This window comes from Hypomesus transpacificus, chromosome 10 (assembly GCF_021917145.1).
Source record: "Hypomesus transpacificus isolate Combined female chromosome 10, fHypTra1, whole genome shotgun sequence".
In the NCBI taxonomy this organism is placed as follows: Eukaryota; Metazoa; Chordata; class Actinopteri; order Osmeriformes; family Osmeridae; genus Hypomesus; species Hypomesus transpacificus.
This window is the reverse complement of record NC_061069.1, coordinates 9099263-9126203: the sequence shown is the minus strand read 5'-3', so window position 1 is coordinate 9126203 and position 26941 is coordinate 9099263. Positions and strand designations below refer to the sequence as shown.

At 43.5% G+C, this 26941-nt stretch overlaps 5 protein-coding genes across 12 annotated transcripts; 2 read left to right on the top strand and 3 right to left on the bottom strand.

Moving 5' to 3' along the window:
- Window positions 1-1599: 1599 nt before the first annotated feature.
- On the bottom strand, window positions 1600-3710 carry cops7a (COP9 constitutive photomorphogenic homolog subunit 7A). 3 transcript variants are annotated; one of them, XM_047026839.1, is made up of 7 exons: window positions 3629-3710; window positions 3227-3385; window positions 3049-3124; window positions 2709-2797; window positions 2269-2471; window positions 2046-2151; window positions 1600-1930 (listed from the first exon to the last, which is right to left on the bottom strand). In XM_047026839.1, exons 2-7 carry the CDS (start codon window positions 3383-3385, stop codon window positions 1751-1753), a joined length of 813 nt encoding a protein of 270 aa, XP_046882795.1. In that variant the 5' UTR covers window positions 3629-3710; the 3' UTR covers window positions 1600-1750. The 3 variants fall into 3 exon arrangements, with proteins under 3 accessions (XP_046882795.1, XP_046882796.1, XP_046882797.1); XM_047026840.1 differs by having other exon boundaries at window positions 3574-3687; XM_047026841.1 differs by lacking the exons at window positions 2709-2797; window positions 3049-3124; window positions 3227-3385 and having other exon boundaries at window positions 3629-3667.
- A 7170-nt stretch (window positions 3711-10880) lies between these two features.
- On the top strand, window positions 10881-14154 carry lrrc24 (leucine rich repeat containing 24). The gene is made up of 5 exons (XM_047026823.1): window positions 10881-11092; window positions 11770-12048; window positions 12480-12648; window positions 12792-13162; window positions 13247-14154. The coding sequence occupies exons 1-5, from the start codon at window positions 10922-10924 to the stop codon at window positions 14021-14023; spliced, it is 1767 nt and encodes a 588-aa protein (XP_046882779.1). The 5' UTR covers window positions 10881-10921; the 3' UTR covers window positions 14024-14154.
- Window positions 14155-15834: 1680 nt separating this feature from the next.
- Window positions 15835-19364, bottom strand: pigr (polymeric immunoglobulin receptor). Of its 4 annotated transcripts, none has more exons than XM_047026826.1 (9): window positions 19178-19364; window positions 17967-18308; window positions 17725-17806; window positions 17289-17518; window positions 17002-17107; window positions 16733-16824; window positions 16559-16608; window positions 16357-16422; window positions 15835-16064 (listed from the first exon to the last, which is right to left on the bottom strand). In XM_047026826.1, the coding sequence occupies exons 1-9, from the start codon at window positions 19218-19220 to the stop codon at window positions 15927-15929; spliced, it is 1149 nt and encodes a 382-aa protein (XP_046882782.1). In that variant the 5' UTR covers window positions 19221-19364; the 3' UTR covers window positions 15835-15926. The 4 variants fall into 4 exon arrangements, with proteins under 4 accessions (XP_046882782.1, XP_046882781.1, XP_046882785.1 ...); XM_047026825.1 differs by having other exon boundaries at window positions 17283-17518; window positions 19178-19363; XM_047026829.1 differs by having other exon boundaries at window positions 16027-16422; window positions 19178-19358.
- A 580-nt stretch (window positions 19365-19944) lies between these two features.
- On the bottom strand, window positions 19945-21332 carry dad1 (defender against cell death 1). Its single transcript, XM_047026844.1, has 3 exons — window positions 21008-21332; window positions 20322-20492; window positions 19945-20192 (listed from the first exon to the last, which is right to left on the bottom strand). Exons 1-2 carry the CDS (start codon window positions 21216-21218, stop codon window positions 20362-20364), a joined length of 342 nt encoding a protein of 113 aa, XP_046882800.1. The 5' UTR covers window positions 21219-21332; the 3' UTR covers window positions 19945-20192; window positions 20322-20361.
- On the top strand, window positions 20466-26788 carry abhd4 (abhydrolase domain containing 4, N-acyl phospholipase B). 3 transcript variants are annotated; one of them, XM_047026831.1, is made up of 8 exons: window positions 20466-20515; window positions 22667-22752; window positions 23008-23112; window positions 23209-23497; window positions 23647-23831; window positions 23972-24083; window positions 24205-24391; window positions 26197-26788. In XM_047026831.1, the coding sequence occupies exons 2-8, from the start codon at window positions 22713-22715 to the stop codon at window positions 26284-26286; spliced, it is 1008 nt and encodes a 335-aa protein (XP_046882787.1). In that variant the 5' UTR covers window positions 20466-20515; window positions 22667-22712; the 3' UTR covers window positions 26287-26788. The 3 variants fall into 3 exon arrangements, with proteins under 3 accessions (XP_046882787.1, XP_046882786.1, XP_046882788.1); XM_047026830.1 differs by lacking the exon at window positions 20466-20515 and adding an exon at window positions 21364-21588; XM_047026832.1 differs by lacking the exon at window positions 20466-20515 and adding an exon at window positions 22032-22058.
- The last annotated feature ends 153 nt before the right edge of the window (window positions 26789-26941 follow it).

Genomic DNA, 26941 nt, shown 5'->3' with positions numbered 1-26941 from the left:
AGGATGAAAGGCCGGCGGCTCCTGGCAGGACACTATCAAAGAGAGCCGGCCATGCCCAGCACTGCCCACTGCTGACGGCAAGGACCACACTGCCAACAACATACGTGTGAGTGTGTGTGTCCGTTTGTGTGTTGACGTGGGTTTGTCTGATTGAGAGCTGAAGCAAAAAGAAGTTTGAGCGTGGGTAACTTTGCCAACGTCAAAGGGGCCTGCCTTTGATGTAGTGGGGTGAGAGAGAGAGAGAGAGAGAGAGAGAGAGAGAGAGAGAGAGAGAGAGAGAGAGAGAGAGAGAGAGAGAGAGAGAGAGAGAGAGAAAGAGAGAGAAAGAGAGAGAAAGAGAGAGAGAGGAGGGGGGAAAGTGATACCTCAAAGAGGAAGAGAGAAAACCAGGAATGTGCAGAGCAAGATGGAAACGATGGAACATTTCTGAGTGTCCTGTGTGTGTGTGTGTGTGTTGTGCCCCAGGCCCCCTCCCTGCACCCGCGAGGCACAAAGGCCCTGAGATCTGTAAGGCAGCTCAGGCAGAGCGGAGCGGGGATGGCATGGGACAAACGGGCGGCTCGCTTTCATCCCATCCCTCCATCTGCCTTTGATGTCCTTTGATTAATCTGCGCTCTCTTCCCATCCACCCATCTAGTCAGTGGGCAGAGTGTAGCGGCCTTATCTCTCTCTCCACCGCTTTGCCACTCTGTCAAGACTCAGCTATGTATTCAGCGAGGCCATAAGTATTTTGACATGACTACCAGAGCAACATATCAGTTCTATATAATCTATTCATTTAGTCTCGAGACAGAATGGGGAAGTCAGGGAAGGTGCGTAAAGTACTGCAGTGTCGTTTGGTTACCAGGGACGTGAAGATTTCCCAGGAGGGTTCAGTCCTTGGGATGGGGTGATGCACATTTGCCCCAAAGGGAGCAAAGTGTGGCTGGGTGGGGGGGTTGCTTCTCCGACTCCTCGCCAGGGGGCTTGACGAGCTGGTTACATAAAGTAACCGCACAATGCTCAACACACAATCACGTCACAATGAGGACCTTAACAACAATCGTGTTGGATAACACCCAGGTATTGTGTGCGATTATGAAACCATTATATCTCCCATTGTCTAAGCCAGAAAACAATTGAAATCTAGGTCAGTGGGGTACGCAAGAGAGAAGGGGTTCCCAACATTTCAGCACAGACAGACACTTTAACCCCCCGAGAAAACTCAAGCAGAAAGAGCTCGTCTGCCCAGGGATGTGTTGGTTCATTGTTAGACATCTCATTAATTAGATCGAACATTAGGTTGACTATCAACTGTTCAATAGTTGGGAAATGGGTTAGAAAAGGATTATGTCAGCATATTTCAAATGTCATTTCATGAGACTCGAGGGGTGCAACCAAACTGAAATATGTGTTCTTACTGAATGTAGTCCATCGCAAACCAAAAAACTAAAGTTTGAAATATTAAAATATTTCTGTGATATAAAATATCGTAGTAATATAGCATAAATAAAAGTAACAAATATATATATCACAAAAAATAAATAGCAAATGTGGCACACACTGACTGACAAATTTGCAGATTTTTATTTTATAAAGGAGACATCCAGAGTGATCAGTTATAAAGGTGGAGGAGGTGGGCTCAAGGCCCTCTGTGTCTCTGGGCCAGAGGCTTGTGCTGTGACTGGGCCAGAGGCTTGTGCTGTGACTGGGCCAGAGGCTTGGGCTGTGACTGGGCCTGGGCTGAGACCTAAGGATGCGGTTCTGGAAGTCAGCTCCTCGGGGGGACTGGGTTCTTGCCCTTGGAGAACATATCAAGGGAGGGCTGTCTGTGCTGCTCTGCCCCAAAGCTTGACCCTACCTTGGCCCCCTCCCCCTCCTGCTCCACGATGGACTCCATGGGTTGGATGGAAGTAGGGTTGGCCTGGATTAGCCTGCGGATGTCTCCTATCTGAGGAAGAACAAGCACACAACTGACCCCTGATCACTCTCCTGTCCTCCTTAAACCCACCCCTCCCCAACTCCATCTCCCACCCCCCTTCCCTCGCCCTCTTTCTCCATCTCACCTCAGTCTGTATCTGCTGCAGGGCTTTGAGGTGGTTCTTCCTGCACTGGCTCACTTTAACCACCTCTTTTTCAATTGAGTCAGAGATACTCTCACAGCTGCAGCACCTGTATCCACACACACACACACACACACACACACAGGATGTAAATGACATAAGAAAAAATCAACCTTGAGTAACGAGCACAATCAGAAGACGGCTGCGCCTTCCTCCCTGCTCTCACCACTGCTGTAGTGTGTCAGCGATGTAGGCCGTGCCCTCCACGGGGAGGTCTCTGCCGATGCAGCCGTCCACCTCCAGCTGCTGCCTCACCTGGTCCAGCTTCCCTTGGATGACTTCCGCGTACACCGCTTCAATCACCAGGTCCTCCAGCTCCCGCACACTGGCCACCTCCAGGTCTCTCAGGAGCACAGAGTAAGGGATCATCTAACACGATGGGGGGGGGGGGGGGGGGGGGGGGGGGGGTTGTAGAATTGAATACTTTTATTGGAGTAATTAGCTTGCATTTTAACTTCATACTAAGAGTTTGGGTTACTAGAGTCCAGACATCATCAAGGGCAAAGGATTTGCCTGGTCGCAAGCACCAGAACATGACGCATTAAAAAATAAATAATCTACTAAAAAGGATTCTATGCAGAACAGTAGTGTATGTCCTATAGCTACCTGCGTATTTGCTGCGAGGGTTACAATAGTCAGTTGTCTCAGCTTGTTCTTTTGAGCCTCAGAAAGAGGAGGTAGGGAACTTTTCAATGCTGCAAGGATACCAAACACAGTACAAAACTGCTTTGATGGACCATTTAAAATCATCATCATCACATGCCCAGTGTGGCAGTGTTACTATAAGATGCAAAAATCAGCCAATAAGCCATTTAGGCTACTGTATGTTAATGTACTGTGTCATTTAATAGGCTTTGAGTAACATACAAATGAATAATTCATAATATAGCTACCACAGCAGAAAAACTAAATAGCATCAGGCATAGTAAATCAAGCAGTTGTCTACCTTTGTAATCATGGTATGTGCCGTAGGCAAACATGTTCAACAATTGTGAATAGCCATCGTTTGGACCTTCAGATAGCTGAAAAGAAGAATTTCTGTTTGCTAACAGTGACACCTAGTGTTGCATTATTGGCAAATAAATGTGTTTTGTCATATGTTTAGCGGTATGAAGGAATTATACCCTTTGAATGCATGGAAGCTGTAAAAATTCCCCGAACACATAGACCCCGGGGGCCTCCAGCACTTGGTTTATTAGGGCAATCAGAGCAGGTCCTTTAGCATGTTTGGCCTGCAAAATGAACTGCTCAACCTGGTTGCAGTAATTTTGCTCCCCTGCCATCTGAAGAGAAACACAATTAGGTAGGCTCGTTTTTTCAACTTTAACATTACAGTAGCCGAGCTTGCTAGCTACCGTCAACAAAATAAAAGTTTCTACACATTGGCTAGTTTACTTATCTTGCCAGCTAGCTCTAGCTCACTGTTAAACTTCCAGCACTGTAAAATGAACTGAAAAGTAGATCTCAATACCGTTCCGTGTGTAGCTATTTCTAAGTTTACGTTAAATACTCCGTTGACAACTCACTTGGGCTTTTTGCTGCTGTCAAACGTCAACCAATAAATGTGTGGTTTTGTACTAGCTACGTAGGGCCAAGGCCTAATTAAATCCTAATCAAGTCTAAACAGTTGGGCTAGTTGAACGTGCTGGTGCTAACTAGATTAATAATAGGCGTGCCCTTACACGTTACTTCTGAAAAGGCATGAGAAACGTGCATACCAATAAAATGCCTTAATCACGAGCATGGTATAAAAAAAAGAAGAAAGAAAAAGCAGTGATTACACCGACCTATTTGACGAATAGGCCTAATTCGTCAAACTATTACCTATAAGTTTGCAGATAATATTCCTCCTCACCACCAACAGTCACAACGCATCTCCATACCTACAAGTCGTGTCCTTCCAATTTGTCTTGTGTATTATTTGTGTGTAACGTCTATGATTAACCGATAAATGAGGAATATAATGTAAGGTACTCTTATTCATTTGAATCTTTTTCAGTTTTGGTCACTAGATGGCGCTAAAGACAAGACTTGGATTCAACAGGTGAACAAATTTTGTAAAATACATTTAGGTTTAGTTTCTTATGTTCATTTTAAGTACAAGGATGAAGGAAGTCATGGACGATCCAACTGATGGTCTGACTTGTTACAGTTTTTCCACAGTTGTGCCTGGAATTTACAGCAGCTCTGCCATACACACACAATACAAATATGCGTCCACAATGGCCACACACACACACACACGCACACACACACACACACACACACACACACACACACACACACACACAAACACAAACACACATAGATGATTATAATCATTGTAAGCTTTTCTATTATCTGATGTGCAGGCCTAAAGTAAACAATCCCTTGACAATGGGAGGAAAATGCAATATCATATTTGTCCAAAGGAGGATATGAAAAATATGTGGGCCTGAATAGTAAATCTCTCTCAGCATTTGGCATACCCTCAGTCGAGTGTCCACTGACTGATTTGGGTTACCGATGCCGAAGAATCTGTTTTCACAAGGGAACACTGAAGACGGGCTGTTCATCACCTTAATGGAAGAGTATTGATTGTGGTGCAACAGCACGATATGCGTCTGCAATAGTAATGAACTTTCAGAGAAATCACTGATGAAAAGGCATCTGGGGATATCCGGGAACAGGGCAATGTGTACATTGATTACTGGTCTCTTGGTCTCTCTGTGTCTGTGTGTGTGTTTGTGTGTGTCTGTGTGTGTGTGTGTCTTAGTCATGTGTTACTATGTGCCATCACTGTGTGTGTGTATGTCCATTTGTACACTGACTGCATGTGTGTCTCTCATGCTTCATGACTGCACGTACTGTCTATGTCTGTCCATAACATCTCCATTGTACGAGCATGCACTGCAGATCAGTATAATCTCTTTATTCACTGACCTCAAGCTGGGTGTAGACTCGACAGCTGTCGTTGTGTGAAGGGACGGTAGACAAGGATTTGTAGGCAGTCTTAGTGTGTAAAATGTGTGCCTGTGTGTACTATGTATGTGTGTGCACCGTGTAAAATGTGTGTTGGCGTATATGTGCATGTGTATTTTTAAGGTTCTGGGGCGTAATACTCTCTTAGCTTGCATCCTATCTCTATCAGAATCCTCTCAGCGATTAGCGATAGAAAACATCTGTCAGTCACACGGACTGTTTTGTTTACTGTCAAAACATATTCTTTCATGTATTAAGGCTGAAAAGAAAATCTCCTTACTCTACGTGGCACGGCATTCCGTGTGTGGTGCCTTTACATGACAAAGATCGAGCGTTTAAGACGGCATCCTCCTGTGGGAGAGAGACACCATGATTCTGTCAAACATCCCAAAGAAATTCAGACAGAGAGGTTGATAGATGACCCAAGTGTGATTATTCCTTTTGGGTTCCAAAACTTGTAAGTCTTTGGAATAGTTCTTTTTTGCAATGGGTTAGACACACCAACAAAACGTTTGTGGCCCATCAGTGTGTGTGTCGAGAGGCTGTATTTGACTGAGGCTCCCTGCTTTTCCAGACGCTGGCCTCTGATGTTAATTATACTGATGTGGTTCGACATGGACCTGTGAAGCTGCCCCACAGGGAAACCAGGAGATTGTTAAACATGTATATATGTCTGTGTGCACAAACGTACACTCACAAGCATGCATAAACACACAAAGATACCACACACATGCATGCTTGTACTGATGCACACAAAAGCACGCTGACATTAAATGGGTCAGCTGCTATGCCATGTCCACTTCACTAAGGTTGATGCAGCTAAAATGTTTGCATAAAGACAGGAAGAGTCAAAGAGATGGGAATTTTTAAATGACGCCTAATGTTCCACACAGAATGTAAGCATACACACATCGGCCTGACCTTGATACCAACACGATGTGGCATGTGATTATTCAAAGCTCATAGCCATGATTATAGAGACACCTGACAGTTTCATCAGGAAAAAAAACATGTAGTCATGACGACATGATGCCATCAACCTATACTCTGAATAGGTATGGATGGGAAATGGAAGCGAACCCTGGTTAAAATTCAGTGGACCATATCCTTACAAATTCCATTTCCTGGACAATGAAATTGAATGTAGCCTTAGCAGCAGTTGATGGCTGTGCATATACAGATCTTAAATAAACACTGAAATCCTTGATTAAGTAGCAATAGATGGATTTAAACAGGCGCTTGTCATCCCTGTGTTCCGCAAATGATCAGTTATGACAGGCAAAAGGTCATTGCAACAGAACGTTTTTCGAAGCAGTACTGAGAAAGCCAATTCTGGAGTCGCTGTCCATGGTATTGAACTTGCTCGTTCATATTCTATAAAGCTAGCCTGTTCTCTGTTGGCCTGAAATAAAACGTTTTTGACTAATCACTTTTATGCAAATAGCCTACTCTCTGCATGAAAAACACATTAAGCGTAGCCAATGTTTGAAAACTGATTAGGATGATGTTACCAAAGTAAACGATAGCCTAATGAAGGATGGTGTTGTGCGAAACAGAAACAGGACGTGTATAAGTGTGAGTGACAAGGCACGTGTGCGAAAGAGAGAGAAGAGGAAGAGAGAGAAAGAGATGAGTTACAATAAACCGACAGTTGAATCCATGATACAGGGAAGAGTGAGAGGGGTCGATGTGGCATAGGAAAACTAAAAAGTAGGGTGGTCAGTCTCATTCAAAAGTCATTGATATTGACGTGGAATGTTGTTCGAAAAAAAGATTACGCTTGCATTTTAAAGGACAATAGCGCAAGACTGGATAGCTTGACTGGACCAACACTGCTGAGTCGACCACGGAGCTGCCGCGGCATGATGACTTATAGGTCTAGCCCAAATGTTGTTTTTGCTTTTTCGATCAATTAAACACGTGAAACTAATTTATATTTCCAGGTGAGAGAAGACAGCACTGCCTACGCTCTGCAAGTGCCCATATTTCGGACTCAAGTTTTATTTGTGAAAGGTAAGCTAAAGGCTACAGAGTCAATTATTGTGCCATGTAGACTATTGATAAAGGTATTTATATTGTAGTATGGCAATTAAAAACAACTATTTTTTCAACATAGTTTAGTATTCCAGAGTCTATGGATAGAATGGATTCTATTTACTTTTATAGACTTGCTATCAATTAAACATGAGCGCAAATGACAGTGTAGGCAATATTTGATCACACTTAATTTTCATCTAATTGGAAAACTGTTACTATTGCATTTCCTCATGTCATAAAATGAGTTTGCGGAGTTCATAGCATACTGTACTGGATTGCGCGCGCTCTGCCAATTGGTATTCTGCACATGAGGCTTTGGAGCCGAGTTGGGCTCGCATCATGTAGCGGATTCGTTTGTTTTACTCAGCTACATCTTCGGCACGGCCAGATGAACGTAGACAACCATAAATGTACACATAACCTGAAGCTTTAATTGAGGCAGGCGAAGACAACGAACACCTTACTATTTTCCTTTAGATTTCATAGAGTATATCCTTTCTAGTGAAAGGAAGTACAGTAGTCTTGATATATTAGGTTTAAATATGGTTTCGCTTGTAATCTCTGTATTCTAATCAAACATCCAACTGGAGAAACAGTCAAACATCCAATATCCTATATCAAATGATATTGACCCAAGAGCTGTGACATTTCTTCCAGCAAAATGTCTCACAACTGCATTTGCTTACCTCTGTATGACAATTTGCAGGAGATCCATACTCCTAAACATAATAAGTATACTGTAGCTTTGTTGGTCTGTTAGGCCTTGGGTCCAGTGCCAGTATTTCAGTCTAATTTTTCCTCTGGGAGCAGTGGCATGGAGTTATTAGACTGCTGCTGCCTTTGAGACTCATTCTGCCTGGGGGGGCCTGTGAGCCCTGCTCACACACACACACACACACACATACAGAGTCACACACACACTAAAAGTGAGAGAGACCCTGATTATACCCTGTGTATGTGTTTCAAAAATCAATTGTAGTGAGGCTCTGGTGCACAGACCAGTGGTGGAAACATAAGGAAATCAATGCAGGTTTATTAACCGAGCTGGGCATCTCTCCCCAAACACAGACACTGATACACATTTGTGTGTGTGTTTGTGGGCATACATGTGTTTTCTCATTTGTCTGTTTGTGGTGGTGGTGGAGGTGTTGGAGGTGTGTGTAAGGGGGGGCTGAGCCTATCCTTCAAAGTCATTGTGTCATGGTTGGTTTACAGTGGCCTCAGTCTATTTGTGGACAGGGGCACATTGAGAGCGGTAATTTAGCGCCTGTCAGTCACAGGGGAAGGACAAGCGGTGAGAGATGAAGGAGGTCAGAATGGTAAAGGGAGAGTGGAAATGACACAGGGATGGAGGTAGAGCAATTGGAAAGGAGAGTGACAGATAGATTGACATGGAGTGAGAAAGGTGAGAAAGGGAGATTGAGAAAGTAAGCAGGGTAAATGACAGCCTCAATTTCTGGGGGCTGTTACCCCAACACTAGCTGTAAGACCTTAATGGTCTTCAGGCGCCAAACATCACAGCCGTTTCCATAACAACCTGATAAGACAGGCTCTGTTGAAATGAACATTGGGTCCAGATTTGAACTTTCCCCCTCCAGCTTTTTCGGTCTCATTTTCTCTTTCTTTGACACACACATCACTCAAATTCTTTTAACACCATGCATGCCAAAAGTGTTTGGAATGCATTTTTTGATGAGTAAGGTAACAGTTTTGATGGTTATGGCCCAGAGATCCAGTATACTAATATAAACTCTTCCTGTTTCACTTCACTATACATTTTGTACACTCAATGACAATATCACCATGTCATGAAATATGCATGTGTTAGTGTCGTAAGGGATATTGTAATATGGATCACAGTTGGGTTTCAAAATGATTACATTGTTAGAACCCCTGTGAATAAGCACAGCCTCATGATGTCCCAGCAAAACAACAGAAACATTCACTGTTACAATCCCCACTTGCTATTAACACTGCTAATACTCAATGTCCCTGTTGGTGGTCACATATTGACAAGTTCACATGCAATTTACAAACAATAAGGTCAGGCACTTTTCATTTCTCATTTAAAGGATACAAAAACAGTAAACTATATAAACAAATATCTGTTGGTGACCCCCTTTTTCTACGCCAAACTAAATAGTTACCACAGTAAACATCCACGCTCTAGAGCTGCTTAGCTAACGAGCATCTGATTCTGCAGATTATGCGTGTTTTGAGAGAGGATTACATCAAATCAAATGAACAAGTTGGCCTCTCACCAGATAAATTCCATGTAGACCAAGGAAAATGCCACACAAAGCTAGTGGAACTGGGAGTTATTGTGGAACAGGCCAACCGTCAGTGTGAAGACATGCATAGATCACAGTATCTTTCAGATTTGAGACAAAGTCACATGTGAACTGTGCTGATGGCTCGATGCGTCATAGTGCGTCCATGCTTCTCAACTTAAACCAATGGCTTTCAACAGCTGCCTCAACATCAAAATGAGGTGAAAGATATGCCTAGACTCTGGTTTAGGTGGCGGGGCTGTCACTAAGATGGATGATAAGGTTTGTTTAGGAAAGACAAATGAGAAACATTATGTTCCTCTCAATTCTATTTGAAGACGTACCGAGGAAATTCTGCACACTAATTATTCTCTCTTTAGCCTTTCTTTTCCCCAGTGTCTTTTTTTGACAACATTAGAATGAGAATGACATTCTGCTAAAATGATGATGTGAGTCATTCTCAGTGGATAGAATGCCTTTTTTGAGGGGTCTTTATAATGATGTAGCTGCTTATCCTCATGAATGTATGGTAAATTAAGCAACACATTTGAAATATTTGAATCCATGTAGTTATTCATTTACTTAATAATCCAGATTATTTAAAAATAGACGCACCTCTGAGTGTTACGAAATGAGCATCCTGAAACAAACAGTCAGTAAATCCCTATATTCCCTTTCCCAGCAGTGATTACAACAGAATGATTTATGCATTCCAACGCTCAAAAAACCTTCTGACTGCTTCTAAGCTATATTGGAATACTATATTGCAATGCTGTCTTTTAATGATGAAGTCTTTCTGGTGAATCCAGAGGAAATGCCCTCTGGCTATGTAGACCCAGGCACAAGGAGTAGTAGTAGTAGTAGCTCAATGCTTCATGCTATAATCAAAGACTCAGATTGCTTTTGAGCTTAGTGAAGAAAAAGCAGTTTTGAGATCAAATGATTATTGCCCTTTTAATCTTTGGAGCGTTGTTTTGAAAAAAGGGAATTTAGAGGATAGGGGTTCAAACTGATGTTAAATTCTTGTTATACAATGTGGGTGTGCTGTATGTGTATATATGTCTCCGTATGTGCCCAAATATGTGTGTATGTATGAGCGAGAGAGAGAGAAGAAGAGAGAGGCCATTAAGGAAACTGACACGTCTCTTATCTTTAATGAACAGAAACCCACAAAAGAAACAGCAGATATTCACTGAATAGACCAATTGACATGTAAAGGAAAGACCTTGTTGATAAATTGGTTAATTCTTAATTACCTATCACCTCTTCTCACTAATCCACAGTCTGTGATGATATGCTAACATACTGTTTCCCTAAAGGCCTGATCATGGGTCTGTATCACTCAGGGGTACGCTAACGAATGCAAACTTTGATCTCTGCTGTATTTTCCTTCTCTCCTCCCCTCCTCCTCCTCCCAGGTTCTCTCTTGTTTCCCAGGACTCCTCACGCGCGCCAGTGAGCACACGTCTGTGTGTGTGTGTGTGAGAGAGAGAGAGAGAGAGAGAGAGAGAGAGAGAGAGAGAGAGAGAGAGAGAGAGAGAGAGTGAGACAATGGTTCTCCTCCGGTTCCCCAGGCTGGCTCTGGCCCTGCTGGCCCTTCTGGCCCTTCTGCCCCTCCCCTCGCTGGGCTGCCCTTCCAGCTGTCGCTGCTACAGCCTCACTGTGGAGTGTGGATCTCTGGGAGTCAAAGAGATCCCACAGGGGATCCCTGCCTTCACTCAGGTCAGTTAGCCTATCCCACGGTTCATACTGAGAGTTCAGGAGGACACTAGCCTACCACAGCTATTATGTTCGATCGCTTGATTTCATTGGAGTCCCTCCCATTACATAAATCAAAGTCAAAATGTTTACATTTGTATAGCGCTTTTTTCAAAGCACAGAGAGCTTCAAATGCATCCAAATAAACCAAAACAACTGCTCAGTTAATTGATGAGATCCATGCAAACCATAGGCTAATGTCCTGATAGTGAGTTAATGAACGATGTCTTCCGAAAAGCAATTGCTTGCACAATAATCCTCTATTTAGAAGCCCTCAGCCGTTATGCTAATGTTGTCTCAGGGTCAGACCCCCAGCATTACTGCAGGATCATGCATATTCATTAGGAGACGACTGCGTAAATTGTTCTGTTGACCTCTGTAACCCATTCTATACAAATCGAGCCTCATCTTTCTCTGCGGGTTTGAAAATGTGATATCATCAACAAATAGAGCATGATAAAGGATGGAATACATTATGCATTTTACACAACAATTCCCATTAACAGGTTGCATTATCTAAGTAGCACTCTTCTTCAAAAGCTCAACAATAGCATGTTTACTTGTGGCTTAAGCAGGTATGATAATGCGATAACCAGAGAATAGTTTGACATTGTCTCAATGTCATTCTCTCCCCTCTCCAGACCATCTTCCTCCAGGACAATGCCATTGTCCAGATCCGTCTGCAGGACCTGTCCAGGCTGGGCTTTCTTCACTACCTGTACTTCCAGAACAACAGCATCTCAGCCGTGGAGCACGGGGCCTTCCTCAGCCAGGGCCAGCTGCTGGAGCTGGCCCTCAATGGGAACCTCATCCACCTGGTCACAGCAGACATGTTCAGGGGCCTGGAGCACCTCCGGATCCTCTACCTGGCTGGGAACCAGATCACGCAGCTTCAGGACCACACCTTCAGAGGCCTGCAGGTCAGACTGGCTGGCTGGGATCAAGACGTTGATGATATGGATGATGATTATCGTTATAATGTTCAATATGACAATTATTACGATGATGATCAAGATGATGATAATGATAACGGCGGATAATGAATAATGTGCCCATCATTATTTTTCTTTTAAATACATCAGGCCGCTATTAATAAATGATGTCAAAACACTGAGCGTGGGGTAAAAAGACAGTGTGAAGATCAATGTGAGCATCAAATCCCAGTCCCAGTGGATTGGGCTGAATGAGTGACTTCCTCAGAGCACTTCCTCTGTACTAGAATGTATTGCCAAGCACCACGACAGTGACGGGACGCGAGCACATGTTGAAGTCTTGAGGAGGGACAGATCAGGGTGACAGGGACAGCTGCTGACTCCCCATCCCCTCCCTGGCTGTCTGTGTCTCCTCACAGCGTCTGCAGGAGTTGCACCTGCAGGAGAACAGCATCGAGGTGCTGGAGGACGAGGCTATGTCTGGTCTGTCCTCCCTGGCCCTCCTGGACCTGAGCAGGAACCGCCTCCGCACCCTGGGCCCCGCCTCCCTCAGACCCCTGGTCAGCCTGCAGGTGCTGCGTGTCACAGGTGGGAGGGGCCAGTTTAGGGCCTGTTACTAGTTGCTAGGATTTCACTGTTCTTTTTAGATTCCCACATCTGATAGAATACATTATCAGACAAAAAGAGACACAAATCTTAAACCTCTGCTGTACTCTCCTCCGCCCACCCAGAGAACCCGTGGCGCTGTGACTGTGCCCTGGCTTGGCTGCGTACTTGGATTAACGAGGAGGGCCAGCGTCTGCTAAGCTCGGCCGAGCGACGCCTGCTCTGCGCGGAGCCGCCTCGCCTCTCCCACCTCAGCCTGGTGGAGGTGGCTGCCAACAGCCTGGTGTGCATCCCCCCTGTGGTGCAGCTGGAGCCCAGCCATCTGACCGTGAGGCTGGGGGAGAGCCTGCGGGTTTCCTGTCAGGCCTCGGGCTACCCCCAGCCCCAGGTCACCTGGAGGAAGGCCGCCCACAGCAAGGCCCAGCTTTCCCCCCGAGGCCTGTTGCAGGAGCAAGGGCCTGAGGCAGACTTGTTTCGGTTTGGGGCCGGGGGGCTGGTGACCGCCCGGCCCAGAGCGAGGAAGTTGAGGGACGGAGCAGATGGAGGAGGTGTCCATGGGATGGTGCGAGGGACGGAGGAGGGCGGAGAGCGGGACAGCTTTGACCCAGATACGGGCAGCGGGATGTTGTTCCTTAGCAACGTAACAGTGGCACATGCCGGCCGCTATGAGTGCGAGGCTTGGAACCCTGGGGGAGTGGCCAGGGTGACCTTTCACCTGGCTGTCAATATGTCCTCCTCGTCTTCCTACTCTGCCTTCTGGCCTCGTCTGCACTCATCCCCTCCCTCTTCCTCCATCTACCACCCAGAGGTTGTGGATGTGAGCCAGGAGCCTCTATATGAGCTAGAAAGCATGGACTTCAATGCCTTGGGCTCAGCCACCCAGACAGCGATCGCCATGGGCATCTCATTGTTGGCGCTCACCGCTCTTCTCCTCCTCGTCATGATCTACACCCGCCACCAGCAGCGCAGGAAAGAGGAGGGCGGTGGCTTCTGCGGCAGCAAGGAGGAGAGCATCCTGTATGTCAACGACTACTCAGACGGGCCCACCACCTTCGCCCAGCTGGAGGAGTACCGCGACGAGCAGGGCCACGAGATGTTCGTTCTTAACCGTGCTAAGCCTGTCTTGTCGCCGGAGCCAGCCTTCACCATGCTGAGTGGCTTTGGCCACGGGGGGCTGAGGGAGGCTCTGTTGGAGCACCAGGGGCTGCAAGTGCAGACACTGAGCAGGTTAGGGGGGATGGGGCCACGAAGGAACCCTGCAGAGGGAGGTGAGGGTCCCCCCGTAGACCCGGAGGGAATGCTCATCAATCAGAGTCTGCTGTTTGACACGCAGGTTGCCTACGAGATCCACTGTTGAGAGCTGATTGGCTAGAGGAGGAGCAGGTGTGAGTTGTACTCGATTGAGTTCCTGGAGAGAGAGACATGGTGCCAAGTGTTTCAATGTGTTATCCAGCCCTGAGGCAGGATGGAGGTCTCATGCTGGACTGGTTGACTAGAGTTCATGGAGGACTATGGAGAGACATGTATTTTGTATTTCCACTGAAAACATAACACTGTAGAAATATTTAGCAAATATACATAATCTACATTAGAGATTTTGACACATTAGACATGGATTGCACAACAACATTGTCATTGTTGTCAATTGTCACATTTAGTGGAACACTGTAAACAAAACCATAAAGGAACAGTAGGTATCGTGAGGTCTTTGGAAAAGTGATCTACTATTTTGTACCCATGTACTGTATAATTATGTTCTTTGTGCCACTGTTCTCTCATTTCTAAATGTGTTGTTCTTCACCGTAAAGTACTGAGTGTACTGTACTGTACTTGAGTGTATTGTACTGGAGTGTACTGGACTGTTTTGTTCCATTTCTCAAAAAACTAAAACAGAAATCAATGTGTATCATTACACAATACTGTCAATCAATACAATGAAAGCACTGGTCCATAAATGAGTGGCTGTGAGGGGTAAGATTTATATAAATGCAACAGTATATCTTTAATACTTTTTGTATTCCTGATTTCCATACAGGTGAATTCCTGACTGGTGTATTCCTTATTAGTATTTTCTTAATTACTGTTACATAAATTCATTTTCCAAGCACTATTCCTGTAATTATGTTTTTTCATAATTCAATTTATTAGATGGACTCGTTGACTTGAAGTTCAGAAGACAACAATTTAATTCTTTCAGGAAGAAAAATAAGATGTTATGTTTCTTCCTTCTTTGCTAATGCCACTAAACATTCACATCGTAATCCTTTAGTCCAAACTGATGCTTATACTCCCTTCATCTGCGCTCATTGGTTGTCATGGTTACTTGGGAGTTGGTATAGTAACGAGGTCAACACATGAATCCTTGGGGGACCCAGCTGATAGTAGTCCAGATTTACGCATTATCTAGAGCCCTATTGGAGCCGGTTGTATTCATACACAATAGTACCCCTGAGCTAGTCTAAACTAGGCATTACATGAACAAACCTTTGAGGAAGTATTTTAAACTCCATTGCCTCCAATCTGATCATCAAAAAGCAAAAAAGCAACAATTAGGTTTTAACATAGCTCATAAAGAATTAATTAGTCACACTTCAATTATGTATGGATATTCATTGCAATGCCTATTGTATTCACAAACCCTTTGAAAATGTATACAAGACAAGTCTTAAATGCATTTAAATGCATAACAGACTGCAGATGTACGTGATTTGGGCTACTGGGCAAGGGAGGGGAGAAAACAGGAATTCTATGATAAAAATATAGTTCCATACATCCCTCTAGTGGTGAGGACTTTCTCCTCCATGATCTCTTTACCGACTAGAGCACAAGGTACTGCTGTGAGGTCCTGAAATGAAGAAAGCTGGAGGTTTGTGGTTTTGAGCAGGAATCTGGTATATTGGGGAGCAACAACAAGAACCCCTCTTTATTTGTATTCCTCCTCTACAGCTGCAATGTCTGTGAAGACATCCTCTACCAGCCAGCTCCAGTTAACCTTGGAATGATAAGGTGTGCTGTTACTCACCACCCAGAACTGATCCACTTTTGAACTAGGAACCTTCTGTTCATTAAGGGCCCAACCATGAGCTATTCCCAAATGTTTACTCAAACACCCAGTGGGTTTCACAAGACTACCGTATTTGACCCCGGGCAGTTTTATCTCTACAATTCTGTATGGATGATTGAGTGGGTTATTTAAGCTGCAAGGCCAACAAACGACTCACACACCTAGCGTAAATAACCTTGTCGCAAGCACACCCACTTCACACATGAACACATACGCAGTTATTTATTTGATCCACAAGCACAAGGTTATTTTGTGAAGTATATGTGGGTGAGAAGATTCTCAGACGATCAATAATCCACCCAACACTCTCTTTATTGGGGGGCGATGGTGTATACTGTGGGGTCATGGGGGTCAAGAAGACAAGACATTGAAGGCGGTTTTATAAAAGCAATATAAAAGTAGCAAAAGATTTCTTTTCTTGAAAGGTAATCTAAATGTAAATTACATATAAAAAGTCATAACAAAACATAAAGACCCACAGGTACGTTTTTTAAGATGTTAGCAATCATAAGATGCCATTATTTGCACTTGGCAGTTTCCAACTCATATCATCAACATTGTTATTATCTACAGTACAATCTAACAACGTCTTTGATTGATCCAAAACTAGATTGGAGTCAGAATACCTGGTGTGATCCAGAGTTGAGAAACACAACTGAGGCATTCTGCCAGTCTCCATCACCTGGATGTTCCTGTGAGAGATCAATGAAAAAGGATCAATTTGTCATTTCAACCACTTACCCATTGTTTTGTTTGGGTTTGACTGTGAAGTAGAGATGCAATCAACATCTTTAGGGGTAGACACAGACACCAAACTGAAGGACTTACACTGAGTCTTGCTTTGTTTTCCATGGCCCGTCTTTGTCTCTGTGTCTTCCCTGGGAATGAGACAGTGTCATGGTTACCAAAAGTATAATTAAGTGTGTTTAAAAGCTGTTTCCTCGTCCACATAGGAAATATTGAGGTGGTCAGAACAGACGGAACAGAACAGGCCTTCCTTACTGTAGTGGTGCCACAATTTATAGGACAACATCACTAGGGCCACCAGGATCACTATGACAGCACACACCATCAGAGGAGATTCCATGAAGTGCCTACAACAACACAGCCACAACTCAGAGGAAGACCCCAACAAACACAACAGACTGAGAGGCAATCGTTAGCAGGGGGTTTGGGAATCGTGTGGAGAACACATTAAGTGTTATCTGGAGAAGCCATGTGAGTACTACATGCACAACTGTATTTGCTCAACATTGTCACTGATTATGTACCTCTGATAGTCCCAGTCCTTAGCGATGGGTTTGGGTGGGGGAACATATGTATACTGAGAGGCTGACTGCGGCTGGCTGGTAGGGGATGTCTTCACAGACACTGGAGCTGTAGAGGAGACATCAAATGAACTTAGGATTCTTTCCATGGCTCTCCAAGCTATCATGTACAATCAGAGATTTGGGACATTCACCACATTTTGCCACAAGCTCAAAATACAAACATGAAAATCAGACTTTTACGGATTCACTTCATAAACAGCAACTTTTAAATCCTATCTTACACATACTGGTGGTTACTCGAGGGGTGACCATAACGTGAACAGACATCTGTTGCTGTGCAGCAGCACACCAGTACCAGCCCGAGTCTCTCTTCTCCAGGTTCTTGAGGGTGACGGAGAAACTTCCTTTCTTGTCGTCACTGATCACCACCGACGTGTCCTCGTAGATCCCGGACTCGGCATCTGTCACCAGACATGAGCTCCAGTCCCCACTTCGGCACCACTTCTTCTCACTGTCTCTGTTACAACACCAAGACAGCGACTGGGTGTGGATATCACGGTACATGTGCTGATGTTAAACCAAATAGAAGACAACATTTTGGATTTGGTGTACAATTTGGTATATGCATTATATATCCAAATTGTACACCATATTGTAGTTGTTCTAGAGAGAGCCATTTACTGTCAACACTACAGTACTACAATGAAAGTAAAGCTGCATTACCTGTATTTTTCACTGTACTGACATTCAACAGTGACACTGGTCCCTTCCTCTCCACTCAACCTGCTGTTGACCACTGACATACCTGTGCAACCAAGCCAATGCTTACAAAACACACCAGCACACATTTTGGCCTACACCAATGTAAGAAATTCCAACTAGAACTACTTTTTCTGATAAGTGCTTTGCTACAGTGTTATAGTTATACTTGACCCGAAACAACTTGTTAGGGTCCAATTACTCACCATGAACAACATCGACATGCAGGGAGGCCGCAACATCAGCACTCCATATGCCTCCCACCTCCACCCCGCACCAGTACCACCCAGAGTCTTCCTCCTTCAGCTCCCTCATGGTCACGGTGAACACAAGCTGAACTGGGTCATCAAATATGGCCACCTGCTCTTCAGAGCCAGAGGACTGAGGGGTGTCTGTGCGGGCCAGGCTAGTGCATATCTCCCTCATTCGACCCCTGCACCAGTATTTCACATAACCGGCATACTGGGGTTCATAGTGGCAGGGGATAGTGACGGAACGGCCCCCAAGCACGGCCAGGTCTCCTACAGTGGTTACGATGCATAGAGAGACTGACGGAGGGGAAAAGGGGAAGACAGCAGGTATTAATACACTGAATATGGATGTGAATCATGTGGTTGATTTTTCAGATATGAGCTAATGCAGGTCAAATGTAGCATTGCGCATGCCTTTTCTATAATAAAGAAAGAGAACAGCTAGTGTTGGTCAATCTAAGGGGCCCTGGGTAACACTGGAGGAACTTACATTTACTAATTTTAGCAAACGCTCTTATCCACTTCTGGTTTCGTTTTCTTTAAATATAATTGTTTTGCACTTGCACATGCCATCATATTAACATTTTTGGTAGACGCTCTTATCCAGAACGACTTTTTAATAGGTTAAACAAAACGATACACGGACGTCCGTTGTACAACAATTCTCATTAGATTGACAATAAAAACCTTACATTGATACAGCCTCCTTTTAGAAGACTTTAAGATAGTTCTACACATAAAAGTTTTAAAACCTATAACCCATCCGAGACATACGGTTGGCTATACATTCCATATCAGTTATCATTGTGTTTGATTATGTCTTTGCTGGATGGTGGAGAGGGCCTGGAAAGAGAATGAACTCGTCTGCCGCTGAAAATGTGAGCATTTCACTGAACTTTGGCACAATTTTTGTCTTGGAGACATGCGGGGGAGTAAGGAAAAGACAACATACAAGGAATTCCAGAACATAAATGGCGCTTCAAAATCGACCTATGCAAACATCATGTTCTTCATCAATTGTGTGTAATGACAGAACAGCAAAGGTCTGCTTAAATCTTGCACATTCTCACCTGAATATAAAGACATGACTTGTCTGGTGTCTAAATAATTATCCCGCAAAACAAAACATTCTTAAAATATAACATCGAAACTTCGTCTCATCCTACCTGGAAGACACGAGAGCAGGGCTAGAATAAAGGATAGATGCATGTTCCAGTGTCAGAAGTTGCGGTTCAGTTTGAAGTTGGTCTTCTCTAGTCTGAGGGACACTTCGTTCCGCAATCCCACTAATTTCCCTCGAGTCACATGACCATAAAAGATGGAATCCAGATGTTGAGCATGTTACCAGCTCGGTGGATGATGACTGGTAGTCTACATACAAAATACAAACCCCTAGCGGTTGCCCAGGCTTGTTCAACTCCGGTTGTCCCTACAATTCCTCATGTCTTGCTTGGGCTCATGTCAATGTCAAAGTTGTCATGACTAGTGCAAAATATATCGCAACATTTGCTTCTAGTTTTAATGATTTCATCATTGAAGATTTTGTAACAATGTGTCATACAGAAAAAGGTTTTGTGGTTAAATAGCTGAATAGTAAGAGTTTGGAAACTGGATGTTATTTTTCTTACTTGGGCACATTTGCAAACAGTTACCTAGCTTAGCAACTTCAACATATTCAACAGGGACAATACATAGCAGTGCACAATATTCCTAAATGTTGCTGGTATAAGGGAAAGCGATTCTAGATGTGTGTTTAAATAGTGCTTAAGAGCCAAACTGCCTGTCTATTAACATATATACAATAGTTGTTATCTACGTGACTAATCCAGTCCATCAGTTGAGTATATTTTCACAACATTGTGTTCCACTTGAAATCTCTCAGCTGGTGCATGTTTAACACAGATCTCAAAAGATAACACATAAAACAACCAAAAACACAATTTTCTGTTTATTTTATTTGAGCCTGTCTCAAGTGCAAAAGGGGAATGCATAACAGATTGGAAAAAGTAATAATAAAAAAAAAACGTCTCTACACATCAGTAGGAAAGATTTGTAGTTCACTTTCTGCCACTTTTGCATCTAATTACAGGGTGGGTGTGGGATCAATTAAGCAAATTATTGGCACAGTTGAAGAGGAGCTCCAATGTCTTGAATGGTGATCTTCTGGAAATGTACTTTCATCTGCAAGAAAATGAAATGGTTTTATGATTGAAAGAAACACTCAGGTTATGGTTACATAGTAGATTGCTCTTTTCATTAATCAACAGAACTGCGAGCAATGCAGTGTCTGGACTACCTCTATACACATACCTGCTGAATGGGGCCTGGTGGACTCGTTTTCTAGGGTTCATCAACCAATGAAATTCATCACAACAAGATGAAGCACGGTGTGAGCAAAGAGGAAGTCAGCGAATGCCCTCTCTGGGGAGACGGACAGGAAGTCACCTTTGTTCTGAGGGTTGATCTGGATACGCAGACATACTGAGGAAGAACGGACAGACAGAGTAAATACAATGCAACACCATTAATATTGCTAGCATATAGAATCATTGTTCACAGCATTATAAAATAGATATGGGACTGCGGACTTTGAGTAGAAACGTACATCCATGTTGTGTAGTACCCAATTATTTAATGATAGGGAAATAATTGTATTCGGCATATTTAAGAGATTGCCAGAGCTGTGTGCAATAAACACGAGACACCTGTCAGCTAAATCATTCTGTGTTTTGTGGGCTGAAACAAATGAATGCACTGTGTGAATCGAAGGAAGGGTAAAACACATAATAATTGGTCCCTCTAGCAAAGTATTCGAACATTGTTGACTGACTTCAAGCAAGGCCAAGCCAACTACCTTGCTACTAGCCTCTACAATCGGCGCTAGCTTAGCATCCAGCCTGCAGCGACCTCTTCCATGCACCATTCAAAAAGGACAAAAATATCACACCATGCAAATGTAATGAGGGCCAAATGGAAGTTGAACATAGCTACACTACCTGCGAGAATGAAAGATCCGACGCACGATATGAAGCCTGACAAAAAGCTGTTAAATGGGAAGGTCCCGACAAGCAGACAGTATAGGAACTGCAAGGCTCCTGTGAGTAAGATGTACAGGAGATATGAATCTACTACTTTCAGCTTAGTCGGCGTGGTCGTGGTGTACTCTTCCAAGAACCGAGAGACAACCGATAGAACTGAATTAGACATGACTTCGTTTTGGTTTAGCTAGCTAGATTACAATTAGCTAACCGATGTAGTTAAATTGTGCTCTTTTCCTTGTTAGAATGAAATGACGTGTCCACCGCGCAAGGAAGTTGACGGAAGATCCTGTGTGTTACAGAGAATACGGTCCGAATTTCATCCTGGTTGAAGTCAGCTGATCTGGGAGCAAACTTGTTACACAAGCCCAAAAGGAGATGTTCAGCATTACACAAATCCTGCTACTATACGTTAAAGCGCGATAACCGATGTGTTACTATTGACGTATGTTTCGCTATTATAGTTTGTATTTAGTTATCGGGGTATGTCAGGGTATGGATTCGACTACAGCTCAAATGCAAAACGAGACTGAGACAGAGTAAGTACGATGATGGTTATAAAACAAATTGACCCTCCAGCAGTCAGCCAGTTAGCCTACTGCTTCGGAAAATCTTATTTGAGTTACAATATCAGACATTTTATACAACCCAAAATGGTATTTTCTTCTGTAAATAATGTTTTCAATAATAACTACTTACTAATCGTATTGCTCGGTCGATACGGTAAAGCCTCAGTTTGATATAACCCGGCATGACCTCACTCTCGGTTCGTAAGTCAATTTAAATATAACCATAGACATGTATATAATGTCTATGAATATAACAGCCTACATATTGTGGCGTATTATAAGAACATTGGAATTCAGTGGAACTTATTTTGTTTATGACATGAATAAGCCTAGGTCATAACTCTAGGGTCGCATGACATTAGCAACTAGTAACTGAAAATATATTGTATTTGTGTGTTCAAGAACAGTGCACCAGTGACATACTGAGGGAGCAAGTTATTGTGAGTGACACAGCACTTTTTGCATCGCGTGTGAAGTATACAAAAGTGCATGGTTGTAATTATACTGCCCCCTTCAGAGCTTATTAGGCGTATTACCGTAATTAATAGTAGCTATGGTATCTCCTACACACTGTGATTAGCTCACTAATCCCAGTTTTCTTGAAGATTGATATGGTCCTTCACCAGTGGTTGACAACAACTTGGTCCAATTGTTCCTTTGTGTGTGAAAGTTGTATGTAGAATGAATCACAAGCTGGTATTCAAATGGGCTTGCCTTGTATGATAAGTAAGATAGCGCATTCATGTTCAAACTCTTTCTAGCCGACCTTTACCCTATTATCCCAGCTTGCTCTGCATTGTATCTGCAGCATTCACCTTACCACAATAATTATAATAATATAATATTCTCATCTTTCTTATTTCTACCACCGCCGGTGTGTGAATGGATGAATGAAAGGCAAATATGTAAGCGCTTTGGGTGCCACTAAGGTACAAAAAAGCACAATATAAATGCAGTCCATTTACTTTCTCTCCCTGCCTGTCTCACCTTCCGTTTTGTCTTCTCTCATTCTCTCTATTTGTCTTCTCTCTGTCTCCTCTCTCTCCAGGCAGGACTCAGGGTGGGGTTGGTGGCCGTCCTGGCGTCCCACCTCCATGTCCCTCTTGAAGAGCACAGAGGCCAAGATCCTTGCCTGTGAATACATTTCTCCTCGTTTTCTACAACAACTATTCATGTAGCAACTGCAGTTCACTGAACAATAGTCTCTGTTATAAATGTGACATATGTGTCTGTGGGATCACTGACAATTGTCCAAACATATGGTTTACACTCTTTTCTAGTGAAATCCCAAACCAGGCTCGTTAGGATTGATGCATTGTTTGATAGCCGAGTTTATACAGATGGACACTGTGTGGGTTGTTTACGTTTGTTTTGGTCTGTCCTATATAGGTATTCAAAATGATGTGTGGGCCAGGTTTGTGACCTTACCCAACCAGAACAGGATATGGACCCTCACAGTAACTAACAAGACAATCCGCAAACCGGTTGAGCAAGGTATTCTTAACAGCTGCTGAAGGGATAAAGCCCTCATTGATATTTAGTCAAATGCAAGTGTTAAATCAGTAGGATGTGTTTCCTGGTCTCCCCCAGCTCCTAAGACTCCAATAGTCATGGTCCATGGGTTTGGTGGAGGTGTGGGCCTGTGGATCAGGAACCTGGATGCCCTAAGCAGGTCCCGGCCCGTTTATGCTTTCGACCTCCTGGGTTTCGGTCGCAGCTCACGGCCCTCCTTCCAGTCTGACGCCACGCTGGCAGAGGAGCAGTTTGTTGAATCCATAGAGCAATGGAGGCAAAGCATAGGCCTGGAGAACATGATCCTGCTGGGCCACAGCCTGGGGGGATACCTGGCCACCTCCTATGCTCTCCAGTACCCCTCCAGGTGAGTGGTCGAGGCTCATCTTCATCACTGAGGGTGAAAGGATCTGTGTGGATGATCGCCATGCTGAGGAGATGCACATTGGCTTCTTGCTGTGTTACATACTGTAATAAAATGACTGAGAGATCTTTTTGTTGGTATGCCTTTGTCAGGGTGAGTCACCTGATCCTGGTGGATCCTTGGGGTCTTCCTGAACGAGCCCAGCCTGAAGAGCAGAGCCAAGCGGGACAGGGGACAGAGGTCAAGAGGCCAGCCCCCCCTCGCTGGGTGAAGGCTGTTGCCTCTGTCTTCTCTCTGTTCAACCCTCTTGCAGTTATCAGAGCTGCTGGACCATGGGGTGAGAGATACATTGAGGAGAATGCATTGCTACGCTATGCATGATCAAGAAATGTTTCTTGTGTCTGCTTTTTATTAGCATTTCGATGTCCCCTCCTAATAATCTGTTCTTTTCTCTATTTATTTTGATCCTTTCCTCAGGTCCGGGCTTGGTGAATAGATTCCGTCCAGACTTCAAGAGGAAATTTGAGGACATGTTCAACGATGACACTATGACTGAGTACATCTACCACTGTAACGCCCAGACCCCTAGGTAAAGACCCCCACTTCAAGCGGCTCCTTATTATACTGGATCTGAACACGCGTACACACAGAATACATCTTCAACATCCATTATTTTCCTCACACTTTTCACCCCTGCCTCTGTGTCTCAGTGGGGAAGTGGGCTTCAGAGCGATGTCGGGGTCTCTAGGCTGGGCCAAGAAGCCCATGCTGCAGAGGGTCCACCTGCTGCCCCCCTCCATGTGTGTCAGCATGCTGTACGGATCCAACTCCTGGATGGACAGCTCTTCTGGGGACAAGATGGTCCAGATCAGGGGCCAAAGCCACACTCGTGTAGTGGTGAGTATGGGACATGAGTTATCAAATGGATTATTATATCTGTTTTGAGAATTGAATACAAAGATACAGTGCCCTCCAAAAGTATTGGAACAGTGAGGCCAATTCCTTTATTTTTGCTGTAGACTGAAAACATTTGGGCTTGACATCAAACGATGAATGTGAAACCAGAGATCAACGTTTCAGCTTTTATTTCCAGGTATTTACATCAGGATCTGATGCACAAATTAGAAAATATCACCTTTTTGTTCGAACCCACCCATTTGTCACGTGAGCAAAAGTATTGGAACATTTGACTGACAGGTGTATTTTGTTGCCCAGGTGTGTCCTATTACATACATTATTCAATCAATAAATACCACTGAATGTCTACACTCAGGTTCAGATTGGGTAAGATAGGTTTTGTCTATGCAGACTGTATTCAGAGGTGAAAACAACATGAAAACCAGAGCGCTGTCTTTGGGTGAAAAACAAGCAATTGTGAGTCTTAGAGAAGATGGAAAATCAATCAGAGCCATTGCAGAAACATTGGCCATAGCCAGTACAACCATTTGGAATGTCCTGAAGAAGAAGAAAACTACTGGTGTACTAAGTAACAGACGTCGAACAGGTAGACCAAGGAAAACATCAGCAGTTGATGACAGAAACATTGTAAGAGCTGTAAAGAAAGACCCTAAAACAACTGTTAGTGAGATCAGCAACAACCTCCAGATGGCAGGAGTGAAGGTATCACTATCTACTGTTCGCAGAAGACTTCATGAACAAAAGTACAAGGGCTACACCAGAAGATGCAAACCACTCATTAGCAAGAAGAATAGGAAGGCCAGGCTGGAATTTGCCAAAAAGTACAGAGATGAACCTCAAAAATTCTGGGACAAAGTTTTATGGACTGATGAGACAAAGATTAACTTTTACCAAAGTGATGGAAAGGCTAAAGTTTGGAGAAAGAAAGGAACTGCTCATGATCCCAAACACACAAGCTCATCTGTGAAACACGGTGGAGGTAATGTCATGGCTTGGGCTTGCATGGCTTCTTCTGGGACGGGCTCATTAATCTTCATTGAGGATGTAACACATGATGGCAGCAGCAAAATGAACTCGGAAGTCTACAGAAACATTTTGTCTGCCAATTTAAGGAAAGATGCAACCAAACTGATTGGCAGAGCCTTCATCATGCAGCAAGATAACGACCCAAAACACACTGCCAAAACAACAAAGGAGTTCATCAGGGGCAAGAAATGGAAGGTATTAGACTGGCCAAGTCAATCTCCAGACTTAAACCCTATAGAGCATGCATTTTACCTGCTTAAGAGGAGACTGAAGGGAGGAACCCCACAAAACAAACAACAACTGAAAGAGGCTGCAGTGAAAGCCTGGGAAAGCATCAAAAAGGAAGAATGCAAAAGTTTGGTGACGTCAATGGGTCACAGACTTGCTGCAGTTATTGAAAGCAAAGGATTTGCAACTAAATATTAAGTCTTATTCACTTAAATATGTTTTAAGTATATCTGTTCCAATACTTTTGATCACATGACAAATGGGTGGATTCAAACAAAATGTGATATTTTCTTAGTTGTGCATCAGATCCTGATGTAAATACCTGGAAATAAAAGCTGAAACGTTGATCTCTGGTCTCACGTTCATTATTTGATGTCAAGCCCAAATGTTTTCAGTCTACAGCAAAAATAAAGGAATTCGCCTCACTGTTCCAATACTTTTGGAGGGCACTGTATATAAAGAAGATTGTAAGTTTGGGGCACATTAATACCTTGTACCTCATGCATATTGTTTTGTCTCTCTCTCCTCAGTTGGTGAATGACGCTTCTCATCACGTCTATGCTGATCAACCCGAAGAGTTCAACAAATTGGTCCAGAATATTTGTGACTCCATAGACTGAGTATGTTTGTGTGAGTGTGTGAGTATGTGTGTGTGTGTGTAAATGGTTAGACTGAATGTGGGATCTTGTTTGATTTTGTTTTGCACATGGTATTGGCCAAAAGTAGTTTCAGTGCTACCGTTACACAACCTACATGAGTTGGGTTTGGAAGATGGGACTCTTGAAGTGAGTATATTTGTGACTGTAGTTGATATTCTACAGCTCTGCACTGAGAGATCTGTGTACACCCCAACATTAAGCTCTTATTCAGAAAACTTTTTATTACATTGTATACAACACATGGTCAGTTAGGGAAACTATCAGCCTGTTTTGTAATATCATTGTGTTGTTGTTGCATTAATCAGATGTTTAATTATATGCTACAATCAGTATGCAATATGGGTTTGGGGATAAAACATTATTGTGAGGTATACATATGTGTGTATATGGCCAATGCCATAAAAGCATGCTTTGATCATGTGCCTTGGTTTGTCATTAATAATAAATACATGATTGTTACATATTTTCTGTCTCTACCTCTAATCTGTCTAGTTCCCTTTGACAGTTTTGTTTAGCATATTATACCACAGGTATTATACCACTTGGTTGAATGCTGTGTATGGCACTGGAGTTATTTTCTTGACCACTAGAGGGCAGTAAAACTACGTACATTTTG

Excerpts from the sequence above, each read along its gene's own strand:
- cops7a (XM_047026839.1), bottom strand. The coding sequence starts at position 3,385 with ATGGCAGGGGAGCAAAATTACTGCAACCAGGTTGAGCAGTTCATTTTG. Across the intron at positions 3,125-3,226 it reads AGCTTCCATGCATTCAAAGG|CTATCTGAAGGTCCAAACGA; the intron begins GTATAATTCCTT and ends TCTTCTTTTCAG. Across the intron at positions 2,152-2,268 it reads GCTGACACACTACAGCAGTG|GTGCTGCAGCTGTGAGAGTA; the intron begins GTGAGAGCAGGG and ends GTGTGGATACAG.
- abhd4 (XM_047026830.1), top strand. The coding sequence starts at position 21,497 with ATGTTTCGCTATTATAGTTTGTATTTAGTTATCGGGGTATGTCAGGGT. Across the intron at positions 21,589-22,666 it reads CAAAACGAGACTGAGACAGA|GCAGGACTCAGGGTGGGGTT; the intron begins GTAAGTACGATG and ends CTCTCTCTCCAG. Across the intron at positions 23,832-23,971 it reads CAGAGCTGCTGGACCATGGG|GTCCGGGCTTGGTGAATAGA; the intron begins GTGAGAGATACA and ends TCCTTTCCTCAG.
- lrrc24 (XM_047026823.1), top strand. The coding sequence starts at position 10,922 with ATGGTTCTCCTCCGGTTCCCCAGGCTGGCTCTGGCCCTGCTGGCCCTT. Across the intron at positions 12,649-12,791 it reads GCAGGTGCTGCGTGTCACAG|AGAACCCGTGGCGCTGTGAC; the intron begins GTGGGAGGGGCC and ends CCGCCCACCCAG. Across the intron at positions 13,163-13,246 it reads GGTTTGGGGCCGGGGGGCTG|GGCGGAGAGCGGGACAGCTT; the intron begins GTGACCGCCCGG and ends GGGACGGAGGAG.
- pigr (XM_047026825.1), bottom strand. The coding sequence starts at position 19,220 with ATGCATCTATCCTTTATTCTAGCCCTGCTCTCGTGTCTTCCAG. Across the intron at positions 18,309-19,177 it reads CCTGCTCTCGTGTCTTCCAG|TCTCTCTATGCATCGTAACC; the intron begins GTAGGATGAGAC and ends CCCCTCCGTCAG. Across the intron at positions 17,108-17,282 it reads TCGAGTAACCACCAGTATGT|CTCCAGTGTCTGTGAAGACA; the intron begins GTAAGATAGGAT and ends TCTCCTCTACAG.
- dad1 (XM_047026844.1), bottom strand. The coding sequence starts at position 21,218 with ATGTCTAATTCAGTTCTATCGGTTGTCTCTCGGTTCTTGGAAGAGTAC. Across the intron at positions 20,493-21,007 it reads CGGATCTTTCATTCTCGCAG|TATGTCTGCGTATCCAGATC; the intron begins GTAGTGTAGCTA and ends GTTCTTCCTCAG.